Below are 20,309 nucleotides of genomic sequence, written 5' to 3'. Positions count from 1 at the left end.
TCCAATCTCAACTTGCTTTGATTTAAAAGTAATTAAAAAAGGAACAGTACTTTATAATGGTCAAAATACGCTGATAGATTGAAAAATTATTTAATAAATAAATTAAATTCATTTCTTTTTAGATTGTTTAGAAAGATATACATATTTATATATTTGGAAACAATTTAATTATTGAAACCACTAACCAGAGTTCCTATTAAATTTTATAATTATAATTTGTTAAATATTTGATGGTGACAAAAAATGCAAACTCTTGACAAATTTAGAACTAAAACTGCTCACACATACTATATAATATATTTAAGTTAATATTTTAGACCTAGTATTTACTAAACATAAAGGACTATTTTGTCACTTTAACGTCTTCGTACGTTAGATTCGTTATTTACTTTTGTTTGATTGGGAGAATTTCGGAAAATTAGTTTGTACCTTTTATGTTTTTTAGGTACTTGTCATTTCTTGTAGGCATCCATATTCAATAGTACTCGCAATATTTTAATTTTAATTGATATGTGGTTTTTGTATAGTAAAAGTAATTAAGTTGGTGTAATATGTGGTATTATAAAAGAAAAAGTAAAGATTAATTATATTGTCAACTCCTTTTTAATAGAGTTCATCGCATTAAATTTGGCTAATGCAATTTAATTTTTTTTATAATTTGCAAGTTATTTCACGCGTGCGAAGAATAATTATTGTGGATTTAAATTTGAACAAAATTTATACCTATCACATGCCGCATACCGACCAATTCGTTGAACAAAAAAAATTGTCATTAATAAAACGCAGCAATTCATAAATTAGGTAAAGGTAGCTGACATATTTGTAATCATATGGTGGGCACTATTTGACTTTTTAAAATTCATAATTCACAAACATACCTCTTGGCCAACTCAAGCAAAAAACTTAATTATGTAGCTTTCCTCCCACTTTCACTTTCACGAATCACCATTCATTTCATGAGAACTTATTTCATTGATGTCATAATTCTTTTTTTCATAAATTAGAATTGTAAATTTTAAGGATCTGTTTGGAAAGTAATCTGGTAAGTAAAATTAGTGTAATTATTAGGATAGTAATTACTAGCCTAGTAATTACACAATTTAATAATTACGATGGCTTGTTTGTTGCCACAGTGTAATTATAATTGATATGTTTGATTGCACAAGTGTTATTATAAGATTATATTAAATTTTAAAAGTAAAAGTTAATCATCTAAATTTAAAATTTATATTAGACAAATAAGAATCTTTATAACTGATATTAACAACAACAAAAACCCAGTGAAATCCCACAACATGGGGTCTGAAAAGGGGAGAGTGTACGCAGACCTTACTCCTACCAAGGTAGGACGGTTGTTTCTGGGAGACTCTCGGCTCATTATAACTGATATTAAATTAAATATTAATTAAAAAACGTATGTTCTTAACTAATATTATAAAAAATAATTTATTTATATTTTTAAAATTATTATATTTTAAATAATTTAATCAAATAAACTAAAAGTATAAGATTTTTATGAACATTATGAAATGTATGTTTGACAAAAAATTTAGTATTATAAAGATAATGTCACATAATTATTAAAACATTTAACAAAAAAATAGTCTATCAAGTTTAACTAAAAAATAAATATTTGGCAATGTGAAATATAAAGTCAATAATACTAAAATAAATGAAATTGAAAATGTGATATAAATCCTAAATTCAAAACAATTTTTTTTACATAATGCTCTTATATCAAATTTTAACACAACGCACATAAATACGATTTTAAAAATTAGAACACTAGCAAAAATATTTTTAAAAAGAAATAGAATAATAAATAAATAAATAATATAAAAAATTGCATGGAATGAAAAAGTAAAGGTTGAGAATGAGAATGAAATAAAATATAAATTGAAAAAAATTATATATTTAGAAAATATTAGAATAATAAAAATATTTCTTTTAAAAAAATAGTATAAATAAAAAATAAATTAAAATAAAAAAAATATAAATATAAATATAAATACAACAACAACAACAACAACAACCCGGTGAAATCCCACATCGTGGGGTCTGGGGAGGGTAGAGTGTACGCAGACCTGACTCCTACCAATGTAAAACGGCATAAATATAAATATAAATAAAAGAAGAATTTTAAAAAGTTTCATGTAATTACATGATGTAATTACACCAATTCTTTATCCTCCTTTGGAATTTGAAGAGTGTAATTATTCCCCTTCAATTACACCAAATTTCTCTCTTTATCCGTCCATTTTTACTTATCCAGTATACAAATAACAATTATTTCATTTTACTTGTATAATTTCAAAAAGTAAGAAAAAATTTATTATTTTATAGTAATTTACGGTTTTTAATTTTTAATTTCATCTTAATATTATGTTTCAAAATTTAGATCACGTCTTTTTTCTAGTCGTTACTCGTTAGCGGATCTTTGACGTATTCTCGTGATCACATTAATTATTTATTGATATGGTCAAGGGATTATTTAAGCCACTTAATTAGACGAAATGATTATGGTTCAAATTAGATCACAAATTTTAATTCCTCCAAAATTCTAGAAGTATTTTCTTTGGGAATAACTAAATAAGTGCATTTTACATGTACCTTGTTGTATTTAGTTTTTAAATTAATAATAAGATGCACGTCTCTCTACGAAATCTAGATGACAGACTCCAAATATTCCGCAATAAGTCTTCATGGGTGATGTTGAAAATGTATAAATAGAAAATTCAGGTTTTTCTTGGTATCTATAAATATATCTTTTGATTTGATTTTAGTTGATATCTTACGTGGCATAATACGTGGTAATTCACGTGAAATACACTTGAACTAATTTGTATTATGTCACTTAGGTCGCGTGTGTATAGTTGTTCAACTTTATACAAGCTTAAATGTGTATTTGTACACATTCAAAATTTACACATATATATACCAGCTGAAACCAAGTTAAAAGACATGTATATATATATTGTGTCGATATTATATATACTTTCCTATAGATTGACTCCTCCCCCACCCCAACTACACACACAATAAAAAACAAAAAAAATACAGGAGCTTATATATAACAAATAAATAAATTCTTTGTTAGGCCTAACAGTTTTTTTGTTAATTTTCTGAGTGGTTTTGTGGGCCTTAGAAAGACAACTTGTATTCTAAAGTTGTTAGGTAATTTGGTCCAGTTATCACGGCCCATGGTGAAGGCCCAGACCCATTATAGTGAGTGTGACACGTCAATGGGTCAGGCCTGAAAGGGCCTAATATCCACAATTCCATACAAGACTCCATGACCTCCCCCACAGTAGTGTCCATTCCATCTTTTTTCTTTTTTCTTTTTTGGGTAAGTTACATATTTGATCAGTCAGCTAAAATAATTATATTTGTTACCTAATATAAGAACTATACACTAATTTATCTTAGAAATATTTGCTATATATATATATATATATATATATACTATGTTAATTTTTCATACTTTGGGTAGTCAACATATTTTATTACAAAAAGTAAATTTTACAAGCATGATAAAACTTGGGTGGTTCAATCATAGGTGACTTATGCATTTTAAATAATTAAGGATGGTTATGCTTAAGTTTTTTAAAATGGGTAGGAATGATTTTTTTGAGATTAGTGTTAATGAAAGTAATGCTAAAAGTCTTCGTGTTTTGTTATTTACACAAAGCCTTTATTATCTCCACCCTCCTCTCTCCCTCCCCCGCCTCCTCCTTCCACCTTCATTGGCCTCCTCCTCCTCCGCCGCTTTCTCCAACTAATTTACACTAACCCCTCAAGTTTTGATTTTCAAGAATGTGTTTCCCTCATTTTTCATTCACAATATCGTATTTAATTTTTTTTACTCTAAGGAAATTAGAGTTTTTTCTAGCTTGAGAATAGAGTCACCTTAAGACGTTTGAGTAGCATAACATAAGCCATCGAAAATGGTATAGGGAACCTAAAGATGGAAGAACAATATAGAGACAAAGTCATCAGAAGTTTTGAAATTGTTACTGAACTCATGACCTATTTTAATCATTGAATGATGATTAAATATTTGTATATACTCAATAAATTTCTTTATACAAATATAAAATCTAAATAAAATCGAGTGAATTCGTCTGAATTCTTACTTAACACAATAACTCTCCCTAGTGGACAAGCAACATTTAGTGCATGTATATTCGATATGGTCCGTTCGTTTTCATAAAATATAATGCAATTCATGGATGGATCTAGAGTATCGTTATGGATTCACATAAATAAATAGTTAGAAATCTATAAATTTAAATTCAAAATTTCCGACCTTAACCATGTATATCTATTAACACAACAATATGAATTAATAATAGAAAAAATACCAACATGTAAAGGGAACACAAGGTCGTGATTCTATTAGATAAGAAATAAATCTGGTATCTCTTGATTTAAACATCTTTATCATATACACAAATAGAGACAAAAATATATTTAATGGGGTGGGATTTTATGGCTTCTAATAGAGCCAATTCAAGATAACGACCAAAAAAGAAAGAAAGAAAGAGAGACAGAAACCACAGTTACAATCAAAGGAACAAAGCACATGAACAAATGCATGTGCTTTGATGTGCAATAATAATTTTGACTATATATGAATATAGACAAATAATTCGTAAGGCTTAATTATTTATTTATGTACACGTAAAACGCCCCAAAATTAAAATGGCAACTAGCAAATAATTTTTTTTTATAATACATGTGGTTAGTTCATAACCAGACAGTCTAAGAATATCAATACATATATTCTCTATTATTTAATGGGAAAATTATGTGAATAGGTAAACATACACTAGTTAATTAACTAATATAGATATAGTTTGAATTAATTATGGCTCGCGGCAAATATCTAGCTGTAATTACAGTTTGAATTTCATATAATTCGCGCGATTATACAAATGTTGTGCGCGATTATACAAACATTGTGCGTGAATACAATTTGAGTTTTGTATAATTCGGCGATTTATACAAATGTTGTGTGTGATTATACAAACGTTGTGCGCGAATCGAAATGTATAGCGAAATATACGAACATTAAAAATTATATAGCGAATTATACAAATGTTGTGCATGAATTGTTTAGTAAAATATACAAATGCTATACAAAAACCGCGAATTGTATGGCGAATTTTACAAACGTTGCGCGAATTATATAAACACTGCTATAACTATAACTATGAATTGTAATTAGCAAAATATAGTTATGGAGCATAATTAAGATATTTTTGAATGGCTATATGCGAAAATTCTTCTTATTTAATTACTCGTTTAGGTGTGTTCAATAAAAAGAAAAATGTTTTTTTAATATAAGTTGATTTCTTATTTATTTTTTAGTGTTCAGTAAGTAAATTAAAAAATATTATTTCATGAATATTTATATGTAATCTAGCAAAATATTATAACAACGATACGGAATGAAAAGCGGGGTTGGGGGTGGGAAGGTGAAGGAGTAACGATTGGGCATACACATTAAATAGATGAAGAGGCGATAATAAATTTGAAATATCATTAATCAAACGGTTTTCGAAAAATATTTCCCTCCGTACCCAAGACACCCTTAATCAATTAGTAGATAATCACAAAAATTATGTACCGGCACAAAATGTACAGAATGTTTCTGAAGGGGTATGGACTGGTGCCCACATGATTTGATTCACGTATGATATACATACACTTCATATAAATATTTTATTTTTGCCATATTGGCCATATTATTGAAGATCTTATAGTAAATCAGCTTTGTTGACTGATCAAAACTTGGGATTTAAAAAATAAAATACATATTTGGAGCAAATATTTTCCATGAAAAAAAGAAGAAGAAAGATGAAGGAGAGCATGAAAGTGGCTTTCATATTCTATAAAAGAATCCACAATTTGCAATTTTGTTTAGGTGCAATTGACTCTGGTCAACTCAAATTTTCACTTGTCAATTCACACCTATTGTCTTCTATGAAGTTGAAAATGTTTGTTACGATGTCACACAAAACTGATACTAGTGGTGTGAGATTATTATTTTTTCTAAATAAAAAAAAGTGGATCCATAATTTATGGACCCAAATGTAAGTTGTTTTTTTCAGGAAAAATAACACTTATATCCAAAAAGGAATGTATTTATCCTTAAGGGTCATTTGGTTTGAATATAAGTTATGATGAGATAAATTATAATGGGATAAGTTATATTGAAATTAGTTATGATGAGATAAGTTATGCTAGGATAATTTTCTCATTGAATATTTGGTTTGTTGTATTCAAAATAATTTACATTGCATAAAATTTAAGAATATGTTGTTTGTTTATAAAAATACCCTTTACTTTATTTAGTTTTTTATATTTTCTTTGCAAGTTTTAGTCATTCGATATCCATTCTTAAAATAAAACTTTCATCTTTTTTAGTTTAAATATTTTTATGTGTACATTTTCATGATGTCCGTATGTATTTAAAAATAAAATTTTCTTCTTATTTAATTTAAAAATAGAATTTTTATTTTAAGTTTATTAAAGTAAAAAATGATTTATGAGAAATCAAAATATAAATAAACATAAGAATTAGTCAAACAATTTTATAAATAAAAATTATGTTATATTGTGTAATTTTTTAATAGAAAAAATATGAAGAATTATCATAAAAATAAGGAGTGAAGATTGTGAATGTTGTTATATATGATATTAAAAATAATGTAAATATATATGAATTTGAAAAGTGAGGTATAAAAAATATTTAAATGGATATTTTTGTCATTTACCCATTTATCCCAGGATAAGTTATCCCGGTATTAACATACCACCCAAGAGGAGGGATAACTTATCCCATCACTAATTATTAATACCGGGATAAGTTATCCCAAACTTGCCAACCAAACAACAAATTAAGTGCCACTATAATTTAATCCTAACACTATTTGGTGTTATCCTTCACACCAAACAATCCCTAAATGTTCTATTATTTTCATACCCTTTTTTTATTTTAAAATAATATAGATTTATTTTAAAATTCACATGACGTCGGCGCTCACCCTATATGATACCGATAAGATTATCAAGATACCGATAGGATTATCACAAAAATATATTTTCTACAAATTTAGAGTTTAATAAGTAAGATTATGACTTTAATAATTTTTTCTTAATTATTTTATTTTATTTATTAAAAAAAGAGTCAAATCCGATATGATACCGATATAGTATCAATATATCGAGCAGTATCATAAAAAATTAAGCTCAATTTTATATGATATCGATATGGTATCAATATACCAATGGAGTATCATAGAGGATTAATTCATAGCAGTTATAGCCGACTCAAAATAAGAAAGAAGAAAATTGATAAGAGGATAAATAGTAAGAGTAAATAATTTTGCCTTTTTTTATCCTTCCCCCCGGACCTAAAAAGAATTTGAGTCTACTTTTTATGAGAAAAAAAAATTCACATAACTAGTGTTAGTCGTATGAGACATAGACCAAAACTTTTCGAGTTCGACTTCAATGGTCAATCAATTTTTTTTTTTGTTTACTTATATTATTATTTTTTTGGTAAAAAAAAGTATAAATTAAAAACCTCGATATTATGTCATTGTAAAATCTTCTTATTAAGAATAAAATGAAAAGTAACTTTCAAAAATATAAAAATGTATCCTCTCTTACAACAAGAAGAAAAAAATTCTAAACTTTCAACAAGAAGAAAAAAATTCCTTGATTAATTTAATTAAAAGGTTAAACACAAAAAGAAAAAGAAGAAATCAGGCAAAGAAATAGCTACAGTGTTTCATCAAATCAAACACAGTAGAGGTTGGAGGGGTAACATGTTAAGCAATCCATGTGATTGCCAACTAATCACTTATCATTAACTAAATTATACTCCATTAATGGAACATCAAATGTTCATATGCTATTTGTCTTCATGGATTTGGACCCTCATTAATCAATGTTCATGCACCAATTAATCAATTACTACTTTTAACAAAAAGCCAATTCAACCTTTAATCCATCAAAACAAACAAACAAACATAATGACCACTCCTAATATCTCTTTTATCCAAGTTATCCTTCTTGATCCCTATCTACTTTTAGTACCTTTTCAAGTTCAAAATAATTGATGTTTTAGACTTGGACATATAAATTAGAAATTTATTTATACTTAAAAGTGATTTTCTTAATTACTAAATATTTATATCAGAAATGAGTCAAATAATATAAAACGGGAAGGAGTATAAATAATAAACAGATAGAGAAAGACATTAATAATTCTTACACCTAATATATTCACGTCATCTGCTGCTGTCTTGAAGAAGTTAATTTTCAAACATTAATGGAAATGTCTGCTCACCGACTGCTATATCCACATCTCCTTATTACCATATTAAATTTTAAACTACTCAATTAAAACTTCCCTGGGACATTATTAATTTCTGTGTACTATTTTCAGAGAGTACATTATTATTGCAATTACGGAAGTTTTTAAATTTATGTGATAAATTATTTTGAAAAAAAAAACGAACCCTTTTATGTGTATGTACTCTTCATGTAATCAATGTTTTAGTACTTTTACTAATAATTAATATTAAAAATAAAATACAAAAAAGAATATTTTATTATAAATCTAGTTATGTTTAATAAGCACGATAATTAAAATGAATAGATCGGAGTACTTGGATGGTGTTTTGAAGTGTATACAAAAGTGATACGCACCTTGGATCATGAAGCATGGGGTGAAAATGACAGTGGAAGTATTCAATCCCAACATCTGGAAAAGGATGACACATGGGGCACCCCTCCCAAGAGGTCCATACCCTAATTATGTAGGTCCCTATGCACCCCCCTGCCTTTCAATAACCAAATTCATTGTTAAAATATTATGGAGTTGAACTTATATATGGTGATAGAAGAAAAAAATGTTGTTCTTATTTTATGTACAATTACTTGTTCTAGATCAATATAATTTGATAGCGTAAAATTTCTAACTCCGTCATTAGATGGGATGGAATGGAATGTGTTGGAATATGAAAAGGAGCGTAATATCACGGTATTATTTGTGGAATTTGTTTTCTTCGCCGTTGCTAGAAAAGTCATTTTCCATATAAATCATACCCTGTTTGTGCACAAATATAAACTCAAATAGAGCCAATTTCTCCAAGCAACACAACCTAGTGGCACCTAACACTTCCAATCTTGACTAGGAGTACTTTACAAGGATTTTGCATGTTCATTGACTTTTCCTCCACATGGGCTTTCGATAAAATAACTATAGTCATCAGAAAAGGGTGTATAAATAAATTGAAGTTAATAAATTATCCTGACCTAAACCCCTAATAATGGGTGCATTTTGATAAAAGGGTAAAAAGTTGGTGATGGAAAAAGAAAGATCCACCAATGGTTAAAGAATCCAATTCCAAAATCTCCCCACAAGTTTGCAACTTGGCTTTAATAGGGTAGTTTCCTTGCTATTTCTTTTCCTCACATGACCTATATTCCTCCAATTTTCTATTTTTCTTTAGAGAATCAAGACAATAACTTGGTCATGTTAGCTTATACTTTTTATAAGTGGTAAATACAGCAAAGCATAGAGAATAGAATGAAACAGTAGTTAACACCTAGGCATATACTCACTCTGTATCAAAATAAGTGTTGTTTTAGTTTATTTCATGCTCATTAAGAGAAATAATAAATACGATGTAAAGTTTATTAAGTTACCTCTATTTGTTACTCTTTCTTGTCTCAATTCCTAAAACGGATACTTATTTTGGGACAATTTTTATCAACTAAAACGATACTTATTTTGGGACGGAGGGAGTAGTACATTGAATTCTTGCTTCAATAAAAAAGGCCAAACTGGTATTCAAAGCTGCTGATCATTCATTGAAGATAGACATATCAATAGAGAAGTTAAAAATATACTACAACATCTTCCAAACACATCATTTGTTGCTTTCTATCTATACATCTACTTTGTTACAGTTCTTCATTTGCTCTTTTCATGATGCATTTGCTAGCTTAGAAGATTGTGAAAAGGATGGGGAAAACAGGTAGGTGGATAAAGAACTTCTTGATAGGGAAAAAAGATAAAGAGAGAGACAAATTAGAAGGAGATATGAATCAAAACTCTATTACTAACAATGAACATCCAACAACACCAATTTCAGTCCCTTCAACAACTCCTAAAGATAAGAAGAGGTGGAGTTTCAGGAGGTCATCAGCCACCCCACCAGGCCAGAGAGATTTGAGTGGCACCGACATCGTCGCCACCACAGCAAAACAAGAACTTCTTGATTCAGACAATGACCACAAGAAGCATGCCTTGGCTGTGGCAGCTGCCACTGCCGCAGCTGCTGATGCAGCTGCGGCCGCTGCCAAGGCTGCAGCAGCAGCGATCCAACTCACTACTGTTGCTAGAGCCTATGCACTCGAAGAGGATGCAGCTGTCAAGATTCAAGCAGCTTTCCGCGGTTATTTGGTAATGCCAATTTCAGGTTGATTTGTCATGTAGTCACTCAACTAATAGTTATCATCTCAAAAGGTCACCTTTCTTTGCTGATTCCGATTTTCTTCAACAATTTGAGATAATAACTATTAATTGAGTGACCAATATGAGAAATAAACTCTGCTAGTTTTCCAATTAATTGTGACAATTCTTTATAATCTAACTTCCAAGATCACATTTTTATCCAACTGTTGTATTGGTAACCTCTGCAGTCAAGAAAAGCCTTGAATGCACTAAAAGGACTAGTGAAGTTGCAGGCCTTAGTAAGAGGACATTTAGTGAGAAAACAGGCTGCTGCCACTCTTAGATGTATGCAAGCATTAGTGACTGTTCAAGCTCGAGCTCGAGCCCAAAGAATACGAATGGCTGAAGATGAAAATCCCAACAATCCAAGACAATCTGTTCACAGAAAATCTACACAGGACAACAAATTTAGGCACTCATATCAAGTATGTCTTACATTTTCCTTCCATCAAAATTTCAATAATCTTTCATTAAAAAAATAATTTGATGCACAATTTCATGTTATATGACTAAAACAGAAGAATCTTAGTAACTCAATTGGTTAACTATCTGAACTTTCACCTTCTTGCCCGGCCTTTTTTCTAATGCTTCATTTGGTCAATGTGAACCATTAGGATTATGAAGAGGACATCAAGATTGTGGAAATGGATTTAGGTGAATCAAAAAGTAGCATAAAGAGTAGAAATAGCTATTCAAACCAAGGCCAAACAGAGAGAAGAGAACACAGATTTTCAACACACAACACATATACAAATCAGGAACATCAACACAGCATCTCTCCAGTTCCATCAGCTATAACAGAACAAAGTCCAAGAGCTTACAGTGGTCACTTTGAAGACTACTCATCATATCCCACAGCACAAAGCAGCCCACAATACTACAACAACGCAATGTCAAAACCTGATCCATCAAGAATCCCATTCTCATCGTATGCTCGTTCAGAGTATGCAGAACCTGAATCACTTTACAATGAGTATCCATTTTATCCAAGTTACATGGCAAATACTAAGTCATCGATGGCTAAAGCACGATCTCACAGTGCACCAAAACAACGTCCTGATCAAACATTCGAAAGACAACCAAGTAGACGAAGACCATCAATAGAAGGGAGAAACGTCCCAAGGGCTGTGAGAATGCAAAGATCATCTTCACATGTTGGATCCACAGCTCAAAATTATCAGTATCCTTGGTCAGTCAAGCTTGATAAATCAAACATTTCAATAAAAGACAGTGAATGTGGATCAAATTGCAGTGTCTTTACTACTCACACTAATTACTGCAGATCACTTGTTGGCTTTGATGTAAGTACAATACTGCAATTGCAATAAAAGAATTTTCGTTGTCAGTGTATATAAGTTAAATACAAAAGTATATAATCGCGAAAATAATATTAACATACGAACTTATTTGTCTTTTTTTCTTTGATTTTGATTTCAGGTTCAAGAACATAGGTACTAACAAAGTATGGATCATCAGAGCAATTTTCAGCAAGTAAAGAAAAATTGGAGAAAGTAAATTAACAAAGGGAGCTCTAAGTGCAAAACATGTCAAGTAATTTTGACAAATTTCTATTTCTAGTACTGAAGTTCTTTGTATGTAGAGTTCATTTCGTTTGTTGAATTATCTACTTTTTAATTTTATTTTTAGTTGTTTTGCTTCTCTGTGTTTTTTATGGTGTTTTTAACAATAATGAAAGAAGTTGTTCATACTCACTTACTTTCATTTTTTTTGGACTTTCGCGATCCTACTCGCTAAACCAATTTGAATTTGAACTACTATTTGACTCATCTCACCAGAACCTAAATTTGTATTCACCTCTGCTACATCATCAGAACCATTAGTAATAGCATGATAGTTATGGTTGTACAAAATCTGATTACTTTTCTTTCTTGTTTCGTCCAAGTACTTGAAATCATATTCTAAGATAAATTGGAATTTACTATTTTTCAAGAGATAAACTTGTCGAGATTCGATGATAGATCATACAGGAGTATAGAATATGAAGAAAATTATAAAGCGGGTAAAGACATTTAAAAGGGCCAGTTTTTTTGTACTCATCATTGTTCGCTATTAGTTTTGAGGCCTCGACTAATGTGGGTTTGCACTGTATACTTAGCCTTCTTAAAGGAAAAAAGTGTTTCCTCCATGGTTTAATGGGTCCATAAATTGTCTAAAATGGTTATATACTAAAAACAGTTATCCAAAAAAAAAAAAATTTGGTGAAAATAAGAATCTGTTGCTTTTGGGATATACATAAAATGAAGCGAGACTAAAATAACCCCAATTATCCTATACGCAAATCTTCAAGATCAAAAGTCAAAAGTATTGTTGATGGAGCAAAATTTATTTGTCCTATACAATCGAAATAAAAAATTCAAGATCACTCATTTTCAAGGTCATTATTGAAAATCACCCCAACCTTTTATAGAGTAGACTTCAGAGCACTTTGGGCTTTATTGAAAAATCAAACAACACAAATTCCACTCGTTTAGGGTCTAATTAAGTGTCTTCACTTTAGTTTTCAAAATTACCTTTCGTACCAGATTTACTTCACCAGATACATATATCTGGCATACTCAGATACATATATCTTGGATACATGCGGGTCAAATTAAGTGTAATTTATTTCAGATACATTATATCCAAGCGTTACGCATGTATTTGGGATACACTGACTCTCTCGCTCACCTCTCTCCGTATATATATTTCAGATTGTATCTGGTATCAAAGATACATGTATCTAGTGTTAAAAGATACATGTATCTAGTGTTAAAAGATACATGTATTGACTTGAAATCTGGAGGAATGGTGTATCTGACTTGAAATTTGGTATGAAATTATTAATTAGTGAGATGATATGTAATTATTTCAAATTATAAAATGAATTAGACTAAGAGCAACTTAATTTGAATAGCTATAAGTATGTTATTTATCGAGAATGACTATAGTTTATCTTTATAACTAGCTGTATATTTGTATATATATATATATATTTATTTATTTATGGGTAAATTGTTATTTTAGTCCTTGTGTCACTATATTATTCCTATTTTAGTCCCTATAATATCTAACTAAGCATAGTTGACCTTCAATTAAAACATATGTGTGTTCTTAATCCTTTTACTAACTACTCTCCGAAGGGTAATTTGGTATTTTCAAGCCAAAATTTTCCAGAACAAAATAGAAGAGAAAACTTTGTTTCTACCATTCTAATTAGATCATCCACCATACAAAGAATCCTTTTTTTCTTCCTTTGCTGCATAATTCTTCGATTAAAGATCAATTTTTTTTTTAAGTTCACTAGTTAGTTATCCTTGTGATTGCCTTTCATGTACTTCACAATTGGATACGGAGTTAAATCTTCTTTTTCTCATTTAGAGCCACCATAGCCTCCTTAATCATCAGCAATATCTCCATTCAAATGTTAGATACACTAAAATTGTAAGTTACAGTGAAATCGGAAAGCCACAACTTGTGGTCTACGGTTCTCCACTTATCCACCATCTTTTATATTTTCACAATGCTGACAATTACTATTAGATTAGCGCAAATTAAATTATAACTTGTTGTAATTATTTTGGTATATGATATAATTATATTCGAGGAATAAAACAAGTATCACATTAATGAAGAAGTATCAAAAGAGAAATCCGAGAAAGCTTAAAATTGGGGGGGAAATTGATAATGACTTCGAATATTCGAGCAAAAATACATTCACCCCAGCCATGATTTTATTTTCTGAAAACATGTACGATTTGATGATATATAAGTTTCGATAATAAAAAAAATTTGAAGTCAATTGTGTTGGTTTTCAACTTATTGTGTGTAATTATTGACAACTAAACCACCAAAATAATACAAGAAGAATTCATGGAGTATAATCGCAATGAAAATTTAAATCCCCAAATTGGCCTTTGAAATGTTTAACAATCTGTTATCTTGTTTGGGTTCTGTTAGTAGGAGGACTAAAAACACACATTACTTAATTAAAGGTTAAATGCACTGAGTTGGATATCATAAGGACTAAAATAGGAATAATACAATAACACTGGGACTAAAATAATTTTTTCCCATTTATTTATTTATACAGTAATACAGTCATAAATATAATGCACTAAATAAGGTAAATTTTGTTACTATAATAGAAACACTTTTATTTACATCTCTCTCGGAAATAGGAGTCCTACTTTGGTAGGAGTAAGGTCTGCGTACACTTTACATTCCCCAGACCCCACGTTGTGGGATTTCACTGGGTTGTTGTTGTACTTTTATTTACATCCCTAAAACTGTCACGATCCAAGCGTAGGACCTAGATGTGACACGGCGAATGAGATACCCGAAGGTACCTCACCCAAGCCTCTTAGCATTCATTAAGCATTTCATTGGTAATGGTAAACAATAATAAGCGGAAATAAAAACATTTCATCCATTTATGTCCAAACATACCTCTACTAATAAACTTGGCGGGGGCTAAGACATGTCCCTAGCTCACCCTCAATATAAATGCCATGAAAAGCTTTAATAAAAGTCTTACTATTCTACATAACAAAAGCTTAGAATAAAAAGGATGTTGTTCCCGAAATATGAAAACTCACCACAAGCAAATCTTCAAACTAATACGAGTTAGCCACGTGGAGGAGATCGAGGAGCGACGTCGGTTCCTACATGGTGATATCATGTAGGTAAAAGTGTGCGTTAGTACTTTGAATGTACTAAGTATGTGAGTATGCTATGAAATGAAGAACATAAGAGGGACATGAGAAATCAATATGCATAAGTGAATGAATGCGTTAGACATCATCATAGGAAACCTTAAAATATTTATTTTTATGGGGAAATGACCATAACCGACATTTAAGATCATGCGAGCTATTACATGGAATCCAACATAAGCCCCTACTTTGGCACGGGGAGACTACTTGCCAGGTAGAACTCCATTCAGATTACATTTAATTATTTAACATTTGGTGGCTATAAAGGCCTAGCCGACAAGGGCTCCTATGGTGGCACATAGTTAATGCAACACGAGACTTTACTTAAGGACCCCTTAGGTCGAGTCCCCATCTACATGCTACATTCGGTGCTAGGTCAAATCCCACGGAATAACATTTATATATCATAATAACATAAGCATTGTATAACTTTAGACATCAAATCATCATCGGTGGAATAGCTCATTAAAATCTTTGGTTTATAATATCATCATGACTACCATGCCCTATTTATCGTTCTACTAATGAACCTTGGTTTATAAGAAAATTAGGTCTACAATCAGTGATGGCATTCCGGGTACCATGCTAATCGGACCTTCCATTTTGGGAAAATGTTCAAAAGCATTGACGACTTATAGGGAGGTCAAACATGCCATATCATAACCTTAAACATTTCATTTGATTCAATGTGAGAATTGTCCTTTCACATTGAAACCTTAATTTGACTAAGAAGCCCTTTTATCAATCAAGCATTTCATAAAGACATTTCATTTGATTCAATGTGAGAATTGTCCTTTCACATTGAAACCTTAATTCGGCTAAGAAGCCCTTTTATCAATCAATCATTTCACAAGACTCCCTTAAATATAGGCATTTGCTTCATAAACTTTCATTTAGAGTCAAACTTTCAATCCAATTTCATTTCAACATAAGAAGACTAGGTGGGTTCATTTCATATAACTTTCAAATACATTTAAAAGAATACATGTATGCATGAGAGTGCTATGAATGCATCAAATCAAACATCTTAAAAATAACCCACCATATGCACTTTAAAACTACTTTCAAGCCTTCATATAAGTACCTTGATAAATCATCTAATTCATGTAAATAAGAATCAACAGAAGTCAATATAGGTAATAAACTTCAAATATTCATGAAACTATACATTTGGAATCGTAGTATGAAAATTCCTAAAATTTCTCATCACTTGAAATTAAGAGTCAATACACATATATATACCAATAGGAGTAAATAAACTTAAATATACCACAATCTATGCATTTGGAACCATTATGTAAAATAACATAAGATTTCATCATTTAAAATTGATATATAAGGTTGAGAAAAACATTTGGGCTCCATGGGTGAAAGAACCCATGGATGAAAACCCACATACCTTAGGGAGGAACTTGAAGAAGAATTGAAGAAGTCTTGGTGTTAGGTCTTCAAAGGAAAGGTTGAATCCTTGAGTTTGATAGAAAAATTGGAGAAGATGATTTCAGAGAGAAGAGGATGACGTTTAGGGTTCTTTTGAGAGGTGAAAAACTGAAAATAATGAGCCTAAAATATCCTATGTTAGTATATATATGTTTAGGAAAAATGCCCAAACTACCCTTCATCAAAAATCTGGAAACTGGACAAAAATCCTGCTGGCGCTATAGTGGCGCGTCGCGCCACTGCAGCGCCAAGTCAAAATAGGCTTAAAACCCTGCACATCTATTAGTGGCGCGTCGCGCCAAAAACCAAACTACTGAGGCCATTTTCTGGCGCTATAGTGGCGTGGGGCGCCAAGCCTAAATTTCGCCCAGGCCTGAAATTCCTGCAGTACTAGTCTGTAGTAAAATGACCATAACTTTTGACTTCGAACTCGGAATGAGGTAAACTCGGTGGCGTTGGAAAGAAGACTCAAAGACCTTTAATTTGGTAGGTCATGGTACACCCAGTTAGTTATATTCAAAGGTATATGGTCATTGAAAGTTGACCCTTATACGAACTCATTCGGAAACTTAGCCGAGACTAATTCTTCGGACTCGACTTGGTTTTAGGGATCTCTTATGACCCTAAATCACATATAATACCCTTGAATTACTTAGGAATTGATCCTAGCTCATGAATACAGTTTAAAGTCGTCAAGTACGATCCTATACGTATATGAAAAAAAAATGCTACGGGCCTTGGCGTAGAATTTTTTTTTTGGGGGGGTGTTACAAAAACTCTCAACTTTTCATTATTAAATTAACAACTACTATCTACCTATTGAAGGTATATTCGATTGGAATCTAAATAGATTACGAAAAAATTGGAATACATCTCTTCTTCTATTGTCTCCATTGTTCTTATTAAAATTTGGCATATTCAATTAAAATATCGAGAATGCAACCCATTATAGAAACTTAATATATTATTATACAATGCGACAATTTAAATACCCATAAGAATATAACAATACAATGTATGTATGAATACCCCTGATATTAAACAAAAATTTGATACATTGGACAATTCAGGAAAAGAAAAAATAGAACATAACACAAAATAGTATCTAATTGTATTCAAATATACCAACATATGGATATTTTGATTTCAAATGAATACAAGTATTTATATAGCTTAATGTATTAATATATTAAACAAGGTAAAGTATGTCAATCTAGCATATGAACACAACAATTTAAATACATTAACCTTATGAATATACTTATATCATATATATGTGAATATCCTTGTTGTTAAACAAAATTTTGATACATTGGACAACCCAATAAATTTAAATGCATTAATTGATTAGGCATGCATTAATTGTTTTGATATTAAAGATTTGCTTAATTACATATACAATTAAAAAGAAATGATTATTTGTATATAATTAACTTTGCTATTTAATATTTAATTATGCTCATATAATATAAAAAATATAAATTATAACTATTTATATTAAATATATATTGATGTTTCCCCGAAACAGCCGTTCTATCTTAGTAGGAGTAAGATCTGCGTACAATTTACCCTCTCCAGACTCTACGTTGTGTGATTACACTGAATTGTTATTATATATTGATGTTTGCTATATCCTGTAATTTTTCCTTAGAATTACAGTAGAAATGTTTGTATAATAAAGTAGTTTTTCCTTATTGAAATACGTAAAAGATGGGCTCATAGTTATTTGGGCTTTGTAGAGTAAGTCATTTGGATTTCATTGATGTTTCAAGTTGTGCACTTTCGGGCATCACCATCCTAGCCCAGGCCTACTTACCTTTTTCTTCTTTTTTTTCAATTATGATGGGTCCTAGACTTCACTAGGTACGTTGTTGTTCAAATTATGATGGATTGTCATGAATTAATACTACTACTATTTTTATTTGGGATATAATTAGCCAACATGTATCAATTATCAACATGCATGTAACAAGGTAAGTACATTAACATCCTTACTTCTCAAATAAAAGCTATCTTATACATTAAAGAGACGTTATACATTGTTGAGATTAAATAGAAGGTCGAATTGTGTTATAGAGTACAAATTAGGGAGGAGATTGAAAGTCATAAAGTCAAATCTCTTTCAATGTTAATATTTTAAATTCTTCCCAAACGTGTATATGTTGATGAAATTATATTATATGCTTGTGAATTGTGAAATAAAGACATTTGAAACTATATTTAACTTCTTGCTTTAATTATTAGACTTGAGACAAACAGCTAAATACTATAGTCTGCATTACTGGAGCACAAGTCAAAATAGCTTGTCTGGGTGGTGTAGTTGGTTATCACGCTAGTCTCACACACTAGAGGTCCCCGGTTCGAACCCGGGCTCAGACATTTGTTTCGTATTTATCAAAGGGAGAATATCACTTTTGGATTTTTTGTAGTCTATACTCTATAGAATTTTATTATCGTCAAATATTTCGACTTATAAGAAGGTTTGAATTTGGAGGCCATCGTGGGTTTATGACTTTATATTTCTCATAAATTGTTAATTTTATTTGAATTTTAATCAATATTGATCTCACACAAACGTACAGTTTTTTTAAAAATAATAATAATCACATATTCATGAGTTGGCCATATATTTTGACAAACCACTTTTTTTGTCATTTGACTGATAGTTATTATCTCAAAAAATTTAATTTTTGTGTTGATTTTTTTTTGAAATCATGAAGAACGATGATTTTTTAATATAATAATTATTAATTGAGTGACTATCTAAAAAATCAACCCACGAAGATTATGTGCGTGTACATATTTCCCTGTTGAGCAACCATAAAACAAAACAAAAAAAGCATGGAAAGAAACAATTTTATTATGCAAGTAGATGTGGATGTCCACTTAGATGTCCATTGGGCAAATTGTCCATCTTTTCTTGGCAATTTACTCACCATTTCTACCTATATATTGCCAACTTTGGCAACAAAATGAACACAGACAGATGCATAGAAATAATACATACACGGCAATTTCCTCTGTTTCTCATTTCTTCCCTGTTATTCTTTCCGCCTTATTTTGCTAAATTTAGTTTATTTTCACAACACGTTATTAGCACAAAACTCTAATTTTTTATCTAAAAAATTAACTTCTATATCAGGTATATATCTACTAAAGAAATTTAATTTTTAGTTGTCTTTGTTATTTTAAAATTAATTTTCATCATGTCAAACTTGTCAAAAATGGAGTTTGTGGCACTTGATAATTTTGGCAAAAATTATTTGTCATGGGTACTTGATGCTGAAATCCACCTTATTGATAAGGGTCTTGGTGATGCTATAATCGAAGGAAATACAACGTCAAGTCAGGATAAAGCAAATGCTATGATTTTCATTCGCCATCATCTAGATTAAAGCCTAAAGGTTGAATACTTGACAGTGAAAGATCCACTTCAATTGTAGAAAGACTTAAAAGGGAGGTATGACCACCTCAGGGCAACGGTATTGCTAAGGGCTTGTTATGAGTGGATGCACTTACGGTTTCAAGATTTTTAAAACTGTAATTGAGTATAATTCTGTTGTATTTAGAATAACTTTCCAATTAAAATTATGTGGAGAAACTATAAATGATGAGGACATGTT

General features: G+C 30.4%; 1 protein-coding gene and 1 non-coding gene across 2 annotated transcripts; both read left to right on the top strand.

Moving 5' to 3' along the window:
* The first annotated feature begins 9,782 nt into the window (after positions 1-9,782).
* LOC129883036 (protein IQ-DOMAIN 19) lies at positions 9,783-12,246 on the top strand. Its single transcript, XM_055957581.1, has 4 exons — positions 9,783-10,483; positions 10,723-10,959; positions 11,149-11,835; positions 11,972-12,246. Exons 1-4 carry the CDS (start codon positions 10,043-10,045, stop codon positions 11,990-11,992), a joined length of 1,386 nt encoding a protein of 461 aa, XP_055813556.1. The 5' UTR covers positions 9,783-10,042; the 3' UTR covers positions 11,993-12,246.
* A 6,745-nt stretch (positions 12,247-18,991) lies between these two features.
* TRNAV-CAC (transfer RNA valine (anticodon CAC)) lies at positions 18,992-19,065 on the top strand. The gene has a single exon. It is a non-coding gene; the product is annotated as a tRNA-Val (tRNA).
* Positions 19,066-20,309: the final 1,244 nt, after the last annotated feature.

The sequence above is a fragment of the Solanum dulcamara genome, chromosome 3 (assembly GCF_947179165.1).
Source record: "Solanum dulcamara chromosome 3, daSolDulc1.2, whole genome shotgun sequence".
NCBI lineage: Eukaryota > Viridiplantae > Streptophyta > Magnoliopsida > Solanales > Solanaceae > Solanum > Solanum dulcamara.
This window is presented reverse-complemented; position numbering and strand designations above follow the sequence as displayed.

What these genes read in the sequence shown, in the direction of transcription:
- LOC129883036 (XM_055957581.1), top strand. Translation starts at nt 10,043, where the DNA reads ATGGGGAAAACAGGTAGGTGGATAAAGAACTTCTTGATAGGGAAAAAA. An exon ending in CAGCTTTCCGCGGTTATTTG is followed by an intron (nt 10,484 to 10,722) that starts GTAATGCCAATT and finishes TAACCTCTGCAG; the next exon opens with TCAAGAAAAGCCTTGAATGC. An exon ending in GATCACTTGTTGGCTTTGAT is followed by an intron (nt 11,836 to 11,971) that starts GTAAGTACAATA and finishes TTTTGATTTCAG; the next exon opens with GTTCAAGAACATAGGTACTA.